Source organism: Carettochelys insculpta, chromosome 11, assembly GCF_033958435.1.
Source record: "Carettochelys insculpta isolate YL-2023 chromosome 11, ASM3395843v1, whole genome shotgun sequence".
In the NCBI taxonomy this organism is placed as follows: domain Eukaryota; kingdom Metazoa; phylum Chordata; order Testudines; family Carettochelyidae; genus Carettochelys; species Carettochelys insculpta.
The window spans coordinates 45,786,473-45,807,919 of record NC_134147.1 but is presented as its reverse complement, the minus strand read 5'-3'; the positions used below and the strand labels follow the sequence as shown (position 1 = coordinate 45,807,919).

At 44.2% G+C, this 21,447-nt stretch overlaps 1 protein-coding gene across 13 annotated transcripts in view; it reads right to left on the bottom strand.

The window, feature by feature from the left end:
• Positions 1-3,657: 3,657 nt before the first annotated feature.
• Positions 3,658-21,447, bottom strand: part of CADPS (calcium dependent secretion activator) — a 349,949-nt gene continuing 332,159 nt past the window's right edge. For all 13 annotated transcript variants that reach the window (XM_075006219.1, XM_075006222.1, XM_075006221.1 and 10 more), the window contains 2 exons: positions 6,974-7,078; positions 3,658-4,808 (listed from right to left, as the gene is read on the bottom strand). In XM_075006219.1, the coding sequence (XP_074862320.1) occupies positions 4,629-4,808; positions 6,974-7,078 (285 nt within the window). In that variant the 3' untranslated portion in view covers positions 3,658-4,628. The remainder of the gene's footprint in view (positions 4,809-6,973; positions 7,079-21,447) is intronic.

Below are 21,447 nucleotides of genomic sequence, written 5' to 3'. Positions count from 1 at the left end.
GAAAGGCATTATAGCAGCGAGAAAGGAAAGGAAACGGTTAGCTGCTGAAATGAAAAACAAACTGGCTGGCTAGCTGCTGAGACTTGTCAGACAAATTGGTGATTCCATTTCTGGGGTCCATGCCACATGCATTTACTTGGCCAAGCAATGCTGCTCTGTCAAGGTGAGAGAGGTTTTTGGCCTGGTCTACCCTTAAAAGTTTTTCTGGCATACCTGTGTTGGTCAGGGTGTTCTCACCTTTCTGCCCTCTCACCCCAGTCAGACGCAGGGAAAAGTGCTAGACATAGGTATACATGCAAAATGAGTTCCTTTGCTAAAGTAGCTTCTTTTGTTTGGGGAACTGGGTTATGCTATACTCCAAAAATGCTTGTTACAAGCAGAGGAGTTTAAACTCTTTCAAGTGGGCACAACTCCGAACAGAATCCCCCTGAGGCTGGTTGTTTGTCCTTAGCTCAGATGTAGTTTATGCCAAGGAAGCTTTACATTTGGGATCGCTTACAACTAACTCACCATTTCTGACATGACATGTCTCAAAAACCACCCCAAGTCAGCACTTTGTATCTCTATGCCTGGCTGTTTGCTGTGAGCTTTAGGTTATGGTCAACAACTCAGCTAGTTCATGCGCTTGCCCCAGCAACCAGGCTGTGCATAATTAATAGGAATGAGGCAACTCAGGTACAGCTGTCTCTGCTCAGCATAGCCAGTGCAGAGGCTGGGTTGGGAGGGAGAGCTCTGATCAGCCAGCTCTGATCAGTAACAGCAGCTGGCATGGTGCTCAGTTCTTTTTTAGAAACCTGGTTAGATAAGATGGGGGTCAGCTGGGTGGGAGTGGCAGAGCTGGGTTAGGTGCTGGGTTGAAATGCTCTTTCGAGGTCAACCAAGTCTTTGCTAGCTGCTCTCAACAAACGTAAGGTGCTGTGCTCTCATCGCCGGAGGAAAGTCCCTGTCCTCGCTTGAACAAGCCCTGCAGTGACTCAGCCTGGGATCTCTACTCTATGGGACCGCAACCTGCAACCTGTCATGTTCAAGGAGCCTGGCTCTGTGCCATTACAGAACAAAAATCAATGAGCCATTTTTTCCCTGTTTGTCTTGGATTCCTTCGGCAGCCCTGGAGTGCTCGGGTCATACCTAGGGCGTGGCCCCAGCCAGAGGACTGCATGCCTGCACCAGCCTTCCAGTTAAGGCCAGGCAACTGGGGCTTGTGCCTCTTAAACCAGAGCTCCCAGGGTCAGTCCCGACTGCTGACCCCTGGGGTGGCCAATGGTTCCTCCCATTTTTTTCTGTCCTTTTGTTCTGTGCACTGAGACGGGAGTGGATATGGACCACCAGTAGAAACACACGCTGCTGGCTGTGGGCTGTTAATCACATGGGCAGCAGCTGAATCTCTTATGCTCGGCTACCCAAGCACTCAGCTTACAGGCACATGGCTGGTGTCTCATGTTACCCAAGGAATAGGGGTTTGCTGGTGTGAACCTTGGCTGTGCTGGTCCCTCTTTGGTGAGGCCAGATGCAATTTCTCCTCTGTGGCTGGAGCAGTTGCCTGGCAGAGGATCCTCAGAGACAGCGACTGCCCCATCTGCCAAGGAGGGACTCTATGGCAGTGTGGTGGCAAAGGCTCTCGCCTAGGATTCAGGCGATCTGGGCTTTGTGTGCACAGGATGGGTTTCACACAGCGAGCTAAGCACAATGGAACAGCTTTTAGGTGCCATGGGCAAAGCACCGTTCAGTGGTTTCCTGCCACTGTAGGAGGCGGAATTCCTCCTGGCTACAGTCCCCAAACCTTCTGCCAGGGGCCCTGTGCAGTGCCTCCGAGAGACGGTTGCTACAGAGCAGCTCACTGGTGAAACCCCAGCCCTGAGAAACATGCCCATCACCAGCTCCATGGCTAGAGGACAGAGCTGGAATGTGGGGAGGGACAAGCCCTTGCAGAGCGGAGAGCTTCCACCTCCCCGCCCCACCCAAGCCAGCGGCTCTCTTGCCAGGGAGATTTTCCTCATCAGCTCAACAACTGGACGTTTATTGGAGCAGGGACTGGGACGTGTTGCTCTTACATCCCAGCTGACAGGGTCAGTCTCACATGGCCACGGGTCCAAGTACTACTGCGCTATTTTAAAACAAGGCAGAATAGCTTCGATAGAGTGTAAGGCAAAAAAGCCCCACCTGAAAATAGCCAGTGGTTAGGGGGCTCAGTGGAGAGGGAGAACCTGGGTTTAAGACACTTCCACATCACGCAGAGGAAGGTTGAAAACACACCTGAGCCATTGGTTAACCCATGGCACCTCCTCTGTGCTGTGTGGGGGTGTGATATGAGAGGCAGCTAACTTGCTTCTGTGGCTTCCAAGGCAACTGGCAAGTGAACAGCATGAAGGCAAGGCTCAGATGTATTTGTTAGAGGGCATGTCCTTGAGTGCCAGCTCTTTACCTAGCTGATAAGCACGTTTTAATTTCTACCTGTTGATCAGAGCTTGTCAAAACCCTATGTCCCTGGCAGTGCATGGCAAGGCCCATTCAGTTCCGTTTGAGTCTGCAATGAATTTTTTGCATCCGACCTTTCTTTAAGTATTCGGAGAGGCCGAATGCCTGTTTTTAGTGGCTGGGACTAGGGAATTTCTTGGGCAAAGCCAGCCGAGGAGCACTAGTGCTACAACAAGGTATGCAGAGAAATAACAAATGTGTAACAAGCTGGGTGAGGTGGCAGTGCTTATCAGACCAGCTTCCTTCGGAGACAGAGCGAGACAAGCTTTTGTCTTCACGTCTAGAGTTCTGTGAAGCTCGAAAGCCAGACAGTCCCATAAAAGACTTTTTCCATTTCCCTTGTCTTTCTGATATCTTTGCCTGACTCCAGCTAGAATGACAGAATCATAAAATACTACAACTGGAAGGGGCCCCAAGAGGTCATCAAGTCCAGTCCCTGCCCTCACGGCAGGACCAAGCTCATCACCTAGAACATCCTTGTTAGATATTTATCCAACCTGTTGTTAAATATCTCCAATGAGGGAGATTCCACAACCTTGGTAGGCAATTTATTCCATTGCTTAACTGCCCTGACAGGAATTTTTTCCTAATGTCCAGCCTAAGCACCATGAAGGAAAGTTAAAGTACAATTATTGGCCATTGGTAAGTGTCAGACAAGGCCAAGTACTGTGTAATACCAGAGCCAAATTGCAGCTGTGTCCAAGAACAAACCACTAGCCAGCCACCAGCCCACCTATAGCTCACAAGGTGTTGTGGGCAGGTAAAAGGAGAAGTAACTGCCAAGGTGATGCTGGAAACTTCTCCTATGAGAGTCACAAAAGTATATAGTCTGCTCAAGCCTGTTGAAATCAGTGGGACCTGGGCACCTAAATAGCTTGGTGAATTTCCTCCCTTGTTACCTGGGGAAAATACATTAAGGTCCTTGTCTGCAACATGTCCTTTTTCAGTGCCTTCCCCACCTCAATCTGTGTGAATGAAGCAGAAAACAATCCAGTTAAATAAATAACCCGTAGAAACACCTACATGGAAACAATGAACCAACCTCCTTTATTCTGGAAGGCAGTGAGGAAGGGACTCTTACATCTTAGCTTGTCACTTTTCTCTAAGGCAGACATAAAACGACTCAATAGTTTATTCTCAGGACATCTGAATAGTCATTTATTGAAAAGCCACAGTTCTGACACTTTTACAACTGTTGGCTTGTGTAAGGCAAAAGCAAAATGGAGCCACTATTTTACACAGCTTCTGGAAGGGGAACTCAGGGACATGCAGTTACTAGTCCAAATGCAATGTACATGACATATATAAAAATATTGTGAAACAAAGGAATTTAAGATATGGTAACAATCTACTGGAGTAATAAATGTTCCTATATTATTATAAACACTTTTTTATAGTCTAAGATTGTAAGTAAAATCGCCTTTTTACATACACATATTTGAAACAGACAAAATGTAACATTTAAGAGGGGCAAATGTTGACGTAAAATAATTGCTTTGGACTGTATCATAGCATGGGTGTATCCATAATGCTAGGATTTACCTGTTGTGGCAATCCAAATACCAATCCATTGGTACATACCCTTGATGGAGTTAAATGTATCTGTAAGGAGAAGCACATGGTTTATTAAAGGGCTGCAGGATGAGTCAAACTGCTGTTTTTTTTAAATGAACAGAGAACAAAAAACTCATTTCTTATAGCCCCACTTTTCTTTTAAAAACACAGCTGTTTTTATTAATTTTAAGCAGTTGGCATCCACAGAAGAGAAACAGAGAAATGAAAGTACTGGATTCACTCATCTTCACAACAGTTTACCATCAGTGTATATACAGTACATTAACGAAGCATTGTTTAAACTTTAATTATAACAGGGACACACCTAGCATGTATGCTATGTAGTTTTTCATTAATGGTATTAAACGATGGTGCTCCATATTGCTTATGAACATATAGACATGAAATTAGGAAACCAATGACTCAAACAGAGGTGCTAATCTTATTACCACACAGCTAAAATGGCAATTGTATTGGTAAACTTCTCATGGGCATTTAGAGCTGACAGAAAAATTCCTAATGTGGCTAACTGAACAATAGACTAGGTACATGCACTGGCTAAGAGTCCACCACCATGTGAGCCTCTAGACCAGAATTAGCTAATCGTCCTCTTCATCTTCTTCGTCACTGTCCTTCATCGTTATTCCCTGAAGACCTCCACCTTCACTCACGGACGCTGTGGCTTCTTCTACAGTCAGCCGGTTTCGCACTGTGTCATAGGTTTTGCTGTTTAGGGTGGAGTCCAGTACTCCTTGCAATCGGAAATCTCGATAGGTTTTCTAGGATGGAAGTGCCGAGTTGGGAAGGAGAGACAAACAGTGCAAAGTCACTCTTTGGTCCCCAAAGGAGATTTCTCATGTTTCGTTTCAAAAATCAGCAAACAAGGGGCCTGGGCCTACACCACGGGGCCATTAATGTAAAGGCACATGTACATCCAGGGGCCTGAGTCTCACAGATACAAAGGGCACGTTTTACATGTCTGCAGCAATGCAGAGGAACCTTATGGTGGGTGTAACCATACCTTATGCCCCCTTTATATTGCCAGCGAGCTGTTAAATGGCCTCGGTGTAAATGAGACTCTGGCTATGTCTACCCAGCAGGGTTATTATGAAATAAGCTATTTAGAGATTTGCCGGAATAGCTTATTTCGAAATAACACTGCTACACACCACATGCATTTCAAAATACCCCTCAGCTATTTCAAAACAGAGCATCTACACACATCAAGCCTATTTCTAAGCAGAGCCATTTAACGCACTCTGGCTTATTTCAAAATAGGCTCTATGCCCTGTCTAAACAGCCCCTATTTCAAAACAGTCCTTTCTAAATAGGTGCTATTCCTCATGAAATGAGGTTTACCTATTTCAAAATAAGCCAACTGCTCTTTTGAAAGTTTTTTGAAATAGTGGCTGCATTGTGTAGATGCTAACGAACTTACTTCAAAATAACAGCTGTTATTTGGAAATAACTTTGCTGTGTAGACATACCCTCTGGCCCAAATGTGTTTTTGGTCCCTCAACTGGAGTTTTGCCTTACTAAGAACTTCAGATTCGGGGCCACCGTATTAATGATGTACAAGCTGATAAGTAAATTGGGTTGTATGCAGTTCACTTTAGCAAGGTGCTGTTGTAATACATAGTTATTTTTCCTCATAAGATGAAAACTCCGCATCACATAAAAAGAGACACGAGTACATGGCACCAAAACTCTTTACTCTGGTGAAATGAAAATATTTCAAACACTCCTACGTAGAAAAGTCAAATCTTGTGGACAAACTAGTCATGCACATTAGAGACACTGAATATATACATCATATACAAAAACCCAGCCTATAGTTCCTCTACAGCCATAGTCTGCAGCTGTTGCTATGTTCTAAAAGTCTCCTGGATAGTTAAGAGTTAAAATTAACCATTGTTTCTGAATTTAGGTTTTGAATCTTGCTGACTGATCACTGTGAGATCAGACTGTAGCAGTAACACCATTAGTTTAATAATGCACTATAAAACAGTAACTGGATTAAGTAGTTACTTGTGGGTCAGAACATTCTCAAATTCATTCTAGCAGCTACCCAAAGCAATAATGGCTTTGCAAGAAAATAAACCCAGAACAATTTTCCTCAGCTAATTAACAAACAGAGACTATCTGCTTGTGCCTATTTTTCCAATCCATGAAAAGCACATTTAGTACATTTCAGTTGTAATTTAGTTACACTTTGATTTGTTCTTGGGGTATAGGAAAATATAAACAGTTCAAAACACTAGGCCAAAAACATCAAATAGAACCTAAAATGATCAAAAAACGTATTTACCCCCTTCTGTGATCTTATTTCACATAAACCACTGTGATTTCACACTGAAATAATTATCATTAGTCCAAGACACACACACGTGCACAGGAAAAAAATGCTACTTTCAGGGTATGTTATCTCACCTTTGTGATCCCTTCGAGTTGATTGTACACACCCATTGTAAAGGAAACAACTTCAATTAAGTACAAGAACAATCATGATTTGCATTCTGACAATAAGCACAAGACATATTTAAATGTTGCTGGGAGTAAATATTTCCCTTCAACCAAGTGTTGTATTTTTTTAATTAAACCCCAGTTAAAATGGATTAATTGGTGTGATCATCATGTGTGTGCATAAAAAATCAATTTTTTGAATGCTTATTACACAATTAGGGTTAAATGTCAATAATTGTTTTTTCCTCTTGCAGTGTAAATAAATACTTTATGATTGCTTGCAGTTTTTTATAATTTATATATGTCTCAAATTCCCTTTGATTAATTTTTGTCCTTGCAGTACCCTCATATGCATCCAGTATAGACTGTTTTAACTAATGACTTAAGTGCTTGGCTGCAGAATACATTTCCTCTAACAAAATCTACTACACATAGTGCTTCCAAAGATAAGATATTTGCAAAATCACAGAAAAATTATTACCTTTACCATCCTAATAAGAGTTTTCAGTTGGTAAATGTGAAGCTGCAGGTCCATGCGGTCTGTCAACCAGGTGCAAATGACATTCATTGAGCTGGTGTACCATTGCTGCAAGAGAGACAAGAGTTCTCCAGCAAACACAGCCTATGAGCATCATGAATAAACACAAGCTGCAAACAGGCACCGAGAATCAGGACGCTCCGTTTCTATTTGCCAACCTGTTACATTGCTTTGACCGGGTTACTAGGTATTTATTTTTTTACAGCAGAATTTCAAAGAATGAGCATTTCTTTATTTATAATTAGACAGATGCTCCCACCCACCCATATAGGGATTATTACATAAACCCTGCTCCCCCCTCCCCACTCCCCCGACTATTGATTTTTAGCATAGCTCCATCCACAGCCTGCTCAACAAAGAACACCTATGGATGGTCACAGATTAACCGCACTGCTGGCTCATCCACAGTAAGTTTAGACAGCATCACATTTGCCAAGGATTTGATTTGCCAAGAAGGCTGTCAGTTTTATCCCAATGCATTTTTTTTTTACAGGTCCTCCACCAAGAGTATGACTGTCACTAACCATATCAAACGCAGAGATTTCTTTGCCACTTACCTTCTTGGAAATTTCAAACCCCATCAGCTGTAGGAAGACTGATTCCCTAAGCGGAGCAGCCTGTATGCACTCGGGGACCCTAATACAACTTGATCATATTAATGCGGCGTATCTGATGAAGTGGGTTATACCCACACAAGCTGATGCCCTAATAAATCCGTTGGTCTCTAAGGTGCTAAAGGACTCCTAGTTGTTTTTACAGATGCAGATTGACATGGCGAAAGTCCTCTTTATTTAGTCTGACAGTCCCATGACTTCACAGAAATCACTACGAGGCACCTCACATTGCTTTCACGCTGCCCATACACATTCCTTCTACTACCCAGCACGCCCTTACACCAGGATCTCCATGGGCTTCAGCTGCTTTCCAGTGAGACATTTTGTGCCTAGGTTGATGAACCTCTTACTAACAAAGGATGGGAGAAGAGCATGGCAGATGTGCTATCAAAAAGGAAGGGGAGTTATTTTTTCAGGTGGTGTCTATACTGCATGCCTCCTGGGGAAGAGACTGCTGACAGCAGAGGGTGCTTTAATCCAGCAGACAGAGAGCTAACAAGACCCAATGTTGGAGCTGAAGCTAGGCCAAGTCTGACTGGAAACAAGACACATTTGTTCAGGGAAGGTAATTAATTACTGGAGCCACTTACTTAGGGGGCGTGGTGGAGTCTCTGTCAACTAGAGTCTTTACGTCAGAGTGGACATCTGCTTCCAGGCCCCGTGCTGCAGTTTGGGCGGAACCGATGGGCTTGGTGGAATCCCTGGGTGAACCCTGTGGTCTGGGCTATGCCGGCAGGCAGACTGGGGCATACCTCAGGCCTTACAAGCCACGGGCGAGCTTCTGCCTCCCAAAGGAGCAAAGCGCAGGTCTGATCGCCCGAGGGAATGGCAGCAACAGAGCTACTGTCCTGGCCTATGCCAAGGGCTGCTTCAAACAGCACTGTGATTTTCCCGTTATGCAATGCCAGTACCAACAGAGCTTTCTGCCCTCACACCCATTCTCGGCATGCTTCTTATGCCAGGCCATGGGGGGGGGCGGGGCTCAGAGGGCAACTTTATGGCTGTCTTCCACAGGGCCTCCGGCACAGATGAGTATTTTTACATCTGCTGTTTGCCACTCCTGCCCTTCTGTGAGGCACACCGTGGCTAGTGAGGTGTGAGGACCTCACGCTACGCATCTATGCTAATATCATTTCCTTGATAGAAGGGGGACAACTGCTCAGGATTCATTGCCACCCCCATGCCTCAAAATAGGAAACCACAAAGGAAACTGAAAGAAGGTTTTGTTTCTTCATGTGTGCTATGGCTGTCACTCCCCCACCCCTGAGCCTGCATGCCACAAAATATCACTCCCCTTCGTAAAGGCTCCTGCCTTCGAGTTAGGCTTCCATCTCTGCCCTCCAAACCCACGCTGCTTGGAAACCATCTCCAAGTTTTACTCAAGCATTAAAAACAACACCCAGCACTTGCAGCTCTGAGAGCATCCTATGAGCTTCCTCCACTGTATCTCATTCTCTCCCTACACAGTCCACCTTCCAATGTTTATTGCCTCTTGCGGTATCAAATCTAAATGAGTGGTGAGTCTCGTGGGGGCATGGCACAGTCTTTCCAGGGGCCAGTAATATGCCAGGGCAGGCTTTGTGTGTAGCTAATGATTCCATAAAACAACTACTGCAGCCTTAAAAGGACAGAATGTCCATGGTATCAACTGCGACAAAGAGTCAGAGATGCCAAGATGGCAGCCGTCAGAAGGCCCAAAATAATTTGTTAGGTTCCCAGGAAGGCACGGAAGCATAAGGGTGCTGAAGGAGAATTCTTGGCTTAGTCAATCCTTCAAAAACAAAGCCACTTAGCAGCTATTTACTCCTGAAACCAATCCTCATTAGTCCATGCAATATAATCACCCCAAAATACCAGTGACAGCAATGCTCTTCCAAGCGGGTTGGCAGTTTTGCTGTTGAGTTTGCCAGCTTACGTCTGATCACTCGCTTTCCATCAGCATCTCATGCGAGTCTTTGGAAGCACAAAACAAATGAATCTAAATTATCTACAAAGCACAATACATCCAATCACCCAGGATATTGGGGGTCGTTCAAATTGGAGCCATGCTGCTCTTCCTATGAGTAGGAAAGCATTTGCTAATAAAACACCAACCATGCAGCTCTTTAAAACATAAACCTAAATATCATGTGTATTTCTTAAATGTATTAAAATGATTTGCTCGCCAAAGTTAAGCGATCAACTTCAGAAGGATTTCAATAGTGCAAGTTATAGATAAGGTACAAGTCAAGGATATTTGTTAATATATTTAACCTGATTTTAAAAAACTCATACCAATAAATTTTTTTAGATTTAATATAGCATTCTTCAACTGCTAGGTCTAAGCTGTGTGCGTGCAATAAAACAAGAGTAAGCCGTAAGAGAAACAGATACTGAAACGATCACTAGAGCTGCTGAATTACTAGAAGGAAGAAGCCTTATGATTTCATGGCTAACACACAGAAGTTAACACTTCGACATGACTATGTATATACTTTAACTAATCTCTCTCTCTCAAACAAATATATGACTTTAGACACAGAGATGAAGGCCTGGTGCGATATGAAATACTTTCTTCTGCCTGTTGAAAAATTATAGCAATCTTTTCTTCGAGCATTTCACATACAATCAAAACAAATTATGTTTATTATTGTGTGTTTATGCTCACAAAGCCCACAGAGTGGGAGATAGCCCAGCGGAACAGGGATAACACTGTTCAAATAATGCTTTGATTTGCTTGCTGAAATGATTTCTATCCAGAACAGTTATGCTCCTAACACCCAGGCATAGTTCTAAATGCATTAAAATGATCTGTTTTACCATGACTAAGCCATCAGTTACGCAACATCTACTTTCTAATGCAAAGCTGCATAACTGCAGCATACCACTGCTGGAGTCTCCCTTTATAGCATATGGCTTTGCTGCAAACAGCCCATTCGAACTTTGCACAAGTTACCGTGGTCCATTTTAGGGCAGGCACAGGGGAGCCAAGCTTTTCTTTGCCCAGTCAGGCCTCAGAATACTACACTCTGATGGGTCTGTTCCCTTTCATGTGGTGCTTGCTCAAGCAGAACCCCCATTGAGTCAGATCCTGGAATCTCAACTTTGTTTCAGCTCAGCCCTTGCCAATTTCTATGTCAGTTTAACCCAGCGAGGCTGGAATTAACAACTCCCAGCAAGAATTTCAGGCCCAGCTCCAGGGGCAGGAAGCGGACTCTGTGCTGGTGTCATTTTCCCCCAGACCCGACTGCTAATCTTGCCAGGGCAGAAGCGGGCAGAGCGAGAATCTCTTGAACAGAGGCAGTAGAGGGTGCTGAGGCATGACCCTTGGTATGCTTTGACCGTTACTATGACAACCGCCCAGCCAGCCCGAGCAATAGGTTTAATTTCTGGAAGTTTTCTGAGCTGGAGCTGCGGCGCAGACTTGTCTGCGAATACATCAATTGCAAAAATGGAGGTGAATAAATCTGCAAGTAACACACAGCCTGTAGCAGGTTTCCTCAAACCCCCGTGCTGGGTTCCTGTGCTTTTGGGGAGGTGGTGTCATTACACATGCACAGAAACATTTGCAGGCTCCCCTTTTCTTGAGTGAGGTCTGAATGGAAGCATGACCTCCTGTTCCTTTGCCGTGAACCTGGAGTTCACACTCATATTTTACATGTTACAGGAAGCCACAGTTCACCCCAGGGGTGCGGCAAACAGAATCTCATAAGCCAGATGCAGCCCTGCTTTTTAATGCACCTGAAGGAGTTGTATTCTTCATTCAAAAGCTCACATACTAGTAGCTTAAGGTCACTTCAGCCTTTGTAAAGGGTAGGACAAAACCAGGAATGCTTCTGGGCCTGAGTTGTCAGCAGGGGAGCAGAGGGATTACACGAAACCTGTGACTCTGCCTCTTTCTGCCTTTGCTGGTAGTTTTTTTTGTGTGTGAACAAGTGCCATACAACAGATTGAGGCTGGTATAAAGGCCTGCGACTGTGCAAGAGCACCCCGCTGAGCCTCAGCTGTGCTTGCAATTAGCAATAGGCATGAAATGATTATTGTTGTGGTGGCTGATGGCAATCCGAAGTGACAAGTTTTATGGGGGAAGTTGCAGCAAGGATGTTCGGCAAGTTTTTGCAAACCATTAATCGCAGGCTGCAGCGCAGCTGAGTCAAAGCTATTTTGTGTCATTCAAAATGTCTCACAAGGATGCCGAGAGAATATTTTCTGTGTTCAGTGCCTCGGAATGGAGTTTTCTAGGTCAGGGATTCTTTACTGCCCTATTTAGTGTCAAAACTACCCATTTGCCTCAAATTAGCAGAAAGCTTGTAGTTAAGGGCTAGAGATTAAGCATACAAAATTACTCAGCAGGTGACTGCTGGGGGAGGAATGGGGGGTTGAGAAGTCTTTAAAACTGACTACAAGACATTATATACTTCTGACAAAAGGACAGAGTAATCCTACCTGCTTGCTTTAACCACTCTTGTTTGTCCATTATTATGTCCTTTAATGCTCATGAGAGCCAACCTACTGGTGATACGACTCAATTACCATAGTAACTCTCACCTCTGACCCTGGATTTCAGCCCTTGGTTTCCAACCAGAACCAAGCCGAGCAATTCAAATCTATTTAAAACTGTGACACACCAGCGTCGGGAAAAGCCGGCCGCCGGCTGCCTCTTCTTTGGGTCTGGCCCAGGAGCTTGTTTTGAAACGCTGAAAGGGGGCTGTCGAGCGAGCCTTTGAATTCAAGGTGTTCCAGAGGTAAGGGATTCTGAGTCAGGAGGCGCCTCTGCTACACAAAACAAGGCAGCCGCACATTCGGGCACAAAAGGGGAACGTGCTCACGTCCGGGCCGTTTCATTGCTAGACTGACGTGAATTTGCTGTGAAACAGAAGCCACCTCCAGCTTAGTTTGCCAATCTTCTCTGACCTGCCAGATACTCGCACCTATGCCCCACTTACTGGGCTGATTCCTCCACTGAAGTCAATGGAGTTAGGCTGATTTTCACCAGCTGAAGGTCCAGCCCAGTCGAAGTATGTAAATTGGATCAGGATCAATAGCAGCCCATGTATGGAGGGGAGGAGAGATGTCCCTTATGATTAACATGACAAACGGAGGTCAAATTCTACCTTTACCCTGTCACCACAGTTCATAGAAATGATGTTTCATTTTTAACTTATGGACAAACATGGCTGCAGCCCTGGGTAACTCCTAGGTCTGGTTTTTAGCAATCAAGACAGACCACAACTGAGAACTTACTGTGCACACACATTATTTTGCTACACAAGTTCACAACGATCCTTATATTGCTCTTTCATCTACCTAGACATGGATCCTATGACTTGGAGCCTTGCACCTGGAGTAAGCCAATTTGGGGTGCACACTTGCACCCAATACAGACACACACACACACACAAATTCTGAAGTCCAAGTCTGTGAAGACCAATAATATAAGAACATTTATAGTGAAGAAGCCTCAGATAGGGGCTGCAAAACGTCATGCTGATCATTAGAGGGTAAGGAAAGATGTTGTGCCCCGCTATCATAGATGCTATCGGCCCAGTGCATTATGGGAGAAGCAGGATGCAGTGTTTGAAGCTCCAAGATGAAATGGCTCATCCTATGCATTCAGCTTATTGCACAAGAGAATATTGGAGAATGGCACAAGAGTAAAGCCATCTCTGGCCCGCTGGAGTCTTTTGAGCTTCAAGGGTTTCCCCTCGAGCTTGCTTTATTACTCCGCCCTCAGGGTTCTGTTCTGTCCTCTAGGCACAGGCCTGATGGAGTCTCTCAGTGCTCCTCCTCAGGGATCTACGAGGGGGTTGGTGAGGAATGACACGACATTCTCCCTGCCTGCTCTGACAGGGCATGCGAGGGCCTTCTTGTGCCTCAGGCCCAGCAGCCCAGATGCAAAGGACTGAGCTGTAATGTCACACTCAGAGTTGTGCACTGCAGCACATTGCGCTATTGCTCTTCAGTGGGACTGGCTTCTCCAACTGAAAAGGAGAATAATCACAACTCAGACCCTGGATTCGAAGAAGAAACAGAGTGTAGTAACTTGGTGAACATTATTGATCCAAACAGGAACTGACCAGTGCATGACTGACGCATGTATCACTTTTCTACAGACAAAGGTGTGAAAGTGGCAAAAATCATGCAACTTCCTGTGGGTGATTTCACCACAGCAAAATTTCCCAGGTAACCTTTAAAACCCCATGTATGCATCTCAGTTGCAGAGAGTCTCCACTGCCGTCCTCTGACATCATTTACACCTGTGCAAACTGGATGTCAAACGCCACTGGTGGCTGAGGTTGGGTTTACACCCATTTTTGCCTAGATGTAGATAATGAAAGGTGAGAGTGGGCAGAAAAATCAGGAACATTCTCTTTCACATATTCTCATTTTAGAAAAGCTTAGCCCTGGGTTACTTCAATGGCTTAGTCAGTATTCAGGGCAGGACCATGTAGATCTGGATCTGACGGCAGCTCCTCGGGTCAGATCTGTGGCCCGTCATGATGCTGCTCCATCTTGCACCAGGCTGCAAATTTGATTGGAGGGGATGGGGGAAGTTGGTCAATGCCATCTCTGGCCTCCCTCACCCCAGGTCCTGCACTGAACATAGCTCAGCCAGTCCAGCAGATGTAGTCCCAAGGTCCTTGATCTACAGCATTAGTTTTATTTTTCCAGGAAGTTGAACTACTCACCACTAGGGCGCCTCCTTGTGGCTCACCAGGGGATTCACTCTTGACCAGTCAGATGCCCCCTCCTTTGGCTGCACACCACATGGTCTGTCTCCCACTCTTTGACTTGATTGCTCCCTCTTTGTGGCTGGGCCTTCCAGCCAAGTCCTTTCAGTTTGCCTCTTCTGGAGAATTAAACTCCTTCGGGACAAAGTGTCTCAGGCAGTTTTATGCTTCACTGCCCAGGTTATGCCACTTTCCCAGTGGATGGTAGGAGAACCCAGGCCCAGAGACCCTATGACTAGCTAGCCCAGACATTGTTGCTCTTTTCCTGGGCTCCTTCCTATTTTTCCTTATCTTTTGGCCTACTTCCGGGTACCACTCGAGCTTCCTCTGCTCCCAGTGGCTGCTGCCTCCTCCTTGGGTTCTTGCCAGAATCTAAAGTCCAAGATATGATCCCAGAGCTTTCTTTTCTCCTTGTCTGTTGTCAACTCCCCCTCTCCTCTAGGGAGTGACAGAATTCCCTCCTGCCACCTCCTCTTACCTTCACCTTCTTCTCTTCCTATCCCAGCTTGTCTCTTAGCTGGGCTTCATCCCACCCTCCTGCCAGTGCAGCCTGCACCAGGGTTAATTAGCTCTGAGGGGGTAGACACCCTGGCACATGAAAATGAAGTACACTTCTTCCTGAAGTCCCCGAGGGGTGAGCTGCAGGCAAAATGCTGTTGGGATGGGGAGAAGGGCCTTGACTTTCTAGGCACCGCAGGGAAGAGCACGTTAAAGTCCCTGGACCAGAGAGATTAAAACTGTGTCTAAGGCCATGTATACATTACCCAGAAGATTGACCCAATGAGGGTTGATCTTGCTGGATTTGATTTTGGACACCTAATAGAGACGCACGAAATTGACATAACGGGGTTGGCGGTCGACCCCTGTACTCCTCACTATCACTATGGACCTTCCTTAGTGAGGGCGGTCAGGTAAGTTGATTGCAGATAAATTGATTCTAGCTCTGCACTTGTCATAGCTAGAACTATGTATCTGCAATCGACTTATCTGCCTAATGCAGACCAAGCTTAAGTTGCAGAGTAGAATGGTGGCACACACCGATGTGGATGAGATAAGCTGTGCTCCACCAGAAAGTCAACCCTCCAGTGTCAATTACGAGATGGGCGAAAAAAACTTCTGCCACAAAAAGAGAAACCTTGCTGCCCTGCTGACCCCTACACACCCATTTGTGCCCTTCACACTTCTTCAAAAATGTTTCTTTCCATATTATTATTATTACTACTGCTACTACTACAGGCTGCCATGCTTGCAAGAATGTTCTCTCTCTGATCTTTTCAATCCAACTGTGTCTACACTTGCATTCCTCTTTTGAAAGAGGCATGCAAATGAGGCAAATCGGAAATGCAAATGAGGTATAAATTTAAATACCTGACACCCCATTTCCATATCCTTATTTTGAAATAGTTTCTTTTGAAAGAAGAAAACCAGTGTAGACACTGCTTTTTTGAAAGCAAACCCCATCTTCGAAAGAATCCTTCTTCCCATAAAAAAAGGGAAGAAGGATTCTTTCAAAGATGGGCTTTACTTTCGAAAGACCAGTGTCTACACTGGTTTTCTTCATTCGAAAGAAGCTATTTCGAAATAATAATATGCAAACGAGGTGCAATATATTCAAATTTATACCTCATTTGCATTTTTGAATCACCTCATTTGCATACCTCTTTCGAAAGAGGAATGCACGTGTAAACACAGCCATTGTGTGTGGCGTTTTTCCATTTATGTGTGGAATATTTTTATGTGCACCAAGACGTGCAAATGTGAACCACCAGCAGAAACAAAACCTGGCAGTGGGTGTTCTGCTGATCAGCTGTGCAGCGCTGGAATCTCTCCTGAGTGGTCGCACATGTGCAAGGCTTGCAGGCCTTCCTCCACTTTATTAGGAAGATGATCTCTGAGAAACTCTTCTGCAGAGCATTTTCCAGCAGCAAGATTACCTTGCTCAGCTAGGAAACCTTTCTATGTAACCAGGCAGGCATAGAGATGACCCCTTTCCAGGCAGTGTAAATTGATGAAGCTTCATGTATTTGTACAGCACCTAGCGTAACAGTCTTGTCCTGGGATGGGAGTTCCTAGGTGCTACAGTAATGCAAATAATAAAGTCAGTGGGCTATGATGATTTACACCAGCTGAGGATCCAGCCTGCAGTTCTTTCTCTCATTGGCAGAGGCTCGGGGTCACAGAGCTGTGTATCTGAATGGTTCTGGATTTTTCTGAAAGCAATCTGAGAAGTCAGTGAGGAGTTACCACATTACAGATATCAAGATTAGTGGCACCAGCCACAGTTAAACAGAAGATTATGGCTGAGTTAATGTTGTAAGCATTGATCAGCTAGTCTTACAATTAATGCTTCCAATAAAAAAGCTCCCCCTTTTATAGGGCAGAATAAGAAATTAAACACTTGTGGGCTCATTCTAAAGAATGAATGAAATTGAATAAGCTCCCTAGTACTTGAGATTCACAGTGAGTGGTTGAATAGCGCCAGCCCCCTCAGTTGAATGGATTGCCTTTTGGGACCAATTTGTCTCTTTTCACTCTTTAGTCTTCCTTTTTTGCTGACAGATGTACAAAGGCGGAACTGCGCTGTGCAGCTTATCTACAGGCACCCACAGCAGCTGTCACTTTTGTCAAGCAAGTTAATCAAGCAAATGCCACCATATCCCACTTTCTATAAGGAACAACATGTTATAGACTGTAGTCTTGGGAGAGAGAGAGGGAGAGAGACTTTATTTTAACTTTGATTAGCTCGAATTTCTCTCTCTCTCTTTCTCTCTCTCTCTGTGTTTTCAACCAACGGCACAAGCCAATGCTTTTATCTGTACCCTGTACAAATATTTAATATTATTTTAAATTTAATTTGCACTATTGGCAAGACTGTCCAGTTGAAATTAAATGCAAAGTACTTAGGGACGTAGTTAAAGAGAAATGGAAGCTTTTGTGTGTGTGTGTGTGTGTGTGTGTGTGTGTGTTAATGCTAGTTAGTAATAACATATTGATTGTCAATCTCTAAGCCAAAAAGATTAGTATAGTAAATACTATTATCTGAATGCCACAAGTGAAGTGTTAGCTTCTTTTCCCCTGCTTTTTCTTTGTAGAGCAGTTTGAATCACTGGTTGTTATTTATACATTTTCTTTGATAAAAACAACTTGTGTGGCTCATTTTTTTAAACCCCGCCTAATTAAGTACATAATAGCATTTACGTGTGGGTCTTTCCACTCATTAGCCTTTCAAGCTTATGATTATATTCCTCTATTACAATCACATTTCAAAACTTCTGATGTTCACGAACAACTGGCTATATACCAATACTGTATTTCTAAAATTCTCCACTACTATCAGCACAGGTTATAAAATCACAGGCACTATCAAGAAAGAATATATAAATAGCTATCTCTATTATACCACCATGGACAATACAATAAAAGTATCTGACCTCTGAATAACTAAATATTCTGCAGAGTATTTATAAAAGGTGTCTGTCTTTCTGTATACCCCCAACCCCCGAATGCACAATAACAAGGAACCACCTAAAGAGTATGCACAGACAGCTGTCTTTCTATTACAAAACAAAGTAGTTTTATCACTCATGCAATTCTTCTATGCATTGTGTCTTTCAAAACATGAAAGTCAATAATTTCTTTTTTGGCAACAATTTGTGGAGTGATAGCTTACCTTCTACTTGGGATTTCCAAGTTGGTTATGTTCAGAAAAAGACTGCACATTTTGGAAATATTTTGGATAAACGCCCTATTTAAGAAACTACAGAACAGCAAATAGTGTCTTGTTCACAAGAAGAGGACTTCAGTAGGCAAAGATTTCACAGAATAGGGTCCTCCGGTAGTGGCAAATTTTCCTTGTGATAAGCAATATGTCTTCAATTTAAAAAAAATAGTTAACATTAGCTTGGTAAGTGCTAAATAGTGGTGCTATGTTTTTATTTGTTACTATTGTATTGTTAAAGCACCATGAGCATCTATGGTAAAGCATAAGCAAGAACAGCAATGAACCCTTGTCTAAATAAGGGACTGAAGTGCTTTACTAAGACTACAGTTTTACATTTCAGCAGAGATTTTCTTTTTAAATATTACAATAAGGACTTCACTGCAGATAACAGTTCAAGTAGTCTCTGCAGCCACTCTGCTCTGTAACTTCTGATTGTTTCCCCCCTGTATTATTCCTTGTCTGTGAAATCTTTTTCACATTGAAAACTTAACTATGTGGGCAGGTTATAAAGTCAAAGGGTCTTGATATTAAAATCATTTGTATTGTTATTTAATAATACCACAGTGTCAGCCTTACATAATAGGGTCAAGCCGCCACCCTGGACTATTAATCATCTGTCTAAGATGTAAATGGCACTGAATTACATCATCTTTTTCAACAGAAACCACAAAAACTTTTTTTGAATTATGTAAATGGTCTGCCTGAGATACAAGGAGGAAGGAAATTCAGAGTGAAAGCTGAAACTCACACACAATGGTATTTAAGTGTGGCAGGCTTTTGCAGTACATATGGTAGATAAGATCACCCACTGTTTGGGAACCTCAGCAATGGGGCGAGCTAAGGATGGAATTTCACCCTTAATTGGGTTTAAGTTTGATTTGAAGGTGTCTCATGCATATCATCCCTGTCAGCGTTAATGGGAGGTCCATGTACAACTTCCCGGTATCGCCATGAAATGGACTTGTTGGATGTAAATGTTTAGTGCTGTGCTTATGCAACACATTATTATTAATTGAAACAGACATCTCTAATTGCGGGGAGGGGGTTGCTTTGAATTTTGTATGCATGTATCTGGTCTCACACTTATGTTACAAATAAATCATAATCACACTAATCATTTCATTTGGAGAGAGCCTCTGCATGTAGGGCTCTGTACCGCATGCAATTAATTAACAATTAGAATACATTTTGTACTGCAACAGCTAAGCACTCTGGGCTGGGTTAAGGATCCTTAGCTCCGAATTATAGTGCCTTTGAAGCTATTCAGCTCCTTAACATCATCCAAGCACAGATCTGTAAAAGAGAGAGAGCTGTAAAAAAAGGCAGCAGGGGGCATTAACTCCTGCACCTTCATAACACTGGGCCCAAGCTATTGCGTGATAGTTGTGCAGATACTCGGAGCTTTACATTTATTCACACAGTTCGCTAAGCAGAGTCTCCTACATTTCTGAACAGCTGCGTAGGATTCAGCCACACAAGTCCCGCCTTGTGAAGACTCACCACCCGAGGCTTTGGTCTCCTCCGAGCCAGGGAAAGCGGCAAACTCCAGTCGCAACAGCACTTGGGTGGGAGACATCAAAGGACACAGCAGCTTACTGCAGGAAGAGTCCTGTGGCCGAGTGTGAGTAGCCTCAGGTGGACTCAGTGCTTGTAAGCGTCCTCACAGGGACCAAACTGAGAGACAACTGGTTAAACACCTGATGATCAAGTGGTTGACAAGGTGAGCCCCAGCTAACAGAGGTACAGACAGAGGAAGGGGCAGAGCAGTCCCTAGGGAGAAGGTCAAAGCCTGTGTCACGGGGGGTGGAAGGTGGGGATACGGGTGGCGGGACAAGGACTTGTACAGCACCTTTGTAAGGCACATGGTGCTGAGCCTATGCAGGAGTGTGAGAAGACGGCTGGCAGTCATGAATCTGGTAGGGGCAGGGAGGAACCCAGCCATATCACATGGCCTGAACGAAAGCCCTCTGAAATCTAGAGATTCCCAGTAACTTCAGTATGCTTTGGGTCTGGCCCATGGGGGATTCAGATACTGCCCCCTGCAACGCTTCTGCATGTGTTTTGCCTTACCCAGACAAACAGCTCCCCTGATGTTGGTGGGCTGAGCCCAGGGAGCAAAGCGAGGCAGGTGTGTGTTTGCAGGGACAGGACTTTAGAAGGTGGCAGTTTCCTGAGTTACCAGGGAACCAATTCCCTTGCCTTGGGCGGCTGGGTTGAAGAAGATGCTGTCTTTCTGATGACCTGTAAAAGTGAAGCCCTGGCCATTGAAGATTCATAATGCTGCTCCTGGCTGAAATCCATTGCCTGTAGGATTCGAATGTAAGAGCACAGTGAGACACATATTTAATTCTTAAAAAAAGAAGCCTTTGCAGAGGTGCAAAAGACACGGGGATCCAATATACCCACTTGTTGCAACCAGATGGCCTCAGACCCCAGGTCCCGCAATTGTGTCCAGACAGAGTGCTGGCAGGTGCAGGAGTCACCCAGGTATGGACAGCTGCAGGATTTGGTTCTTAAAAAAACTGCTTCTGAGTTGCAACCAAGAGAGTCATCATAACATCCACTGAACAGCTGTGTGGGTGTTCTCATGGGGAAGAGATCTTACACTTGCCCTGTGAACCTTGAATGGTGGCTTTTCTGACACAGGAAATTGCACCTGACTGATGAACTCTAACGCCCCTCACCCCCAACATAGAAAACATTTAATTCCAAAAGACACATGCCCTTTTGCCTGGATCTTTCCTGATCCTCTCAATGTTCCTGGGTGACTCTACCCACAATGGTAGTCCCACCAAAGTCAAGGCTGCTTCCCGAACCTGATCAGTAGGACTACTCACATGAGTAAAGTAGTATGTGTTCACTGGTGCGGGCCCTAACCATGGCCTGGTTGCATGGACAGGCTTTATTCCCAGGTACCTGGCCTTTCTCTTCCTCCCAAGCTGATACAGCCGTGCAAACTTCTCAGTGCTTGTATCATGGCCTTTTTCACACAAATTTGGCTTTGCACATCCCAACATTTGGCATAATTTGCAATTTGGATAACAGTTTTTGCACAAAAGGTGAAATATATCTTGCAACACTGTTTTCTGTATTTATGGTGATCACCACTTGTGTTTTTGAATTCTGCTGAAAGAAAAGATGTTGACATTTTAAACCAAGGTTCCCGTCTAAAGAGCCTGGTTAAACATAATAGCTACATAACATTTCTGTAAAGAGCCCAGCCCTTTGTTTGTCAGTGCAATGTAATACAACGACAGTATAATTGGATGTAATGTTGATTAATAAGATGCAATGTATGTTATACAATACTTTAATTGTGCAGGGCTTTTTAGATTTTTAACACTAGAACTGAATCAAAAGACGTCACAGACT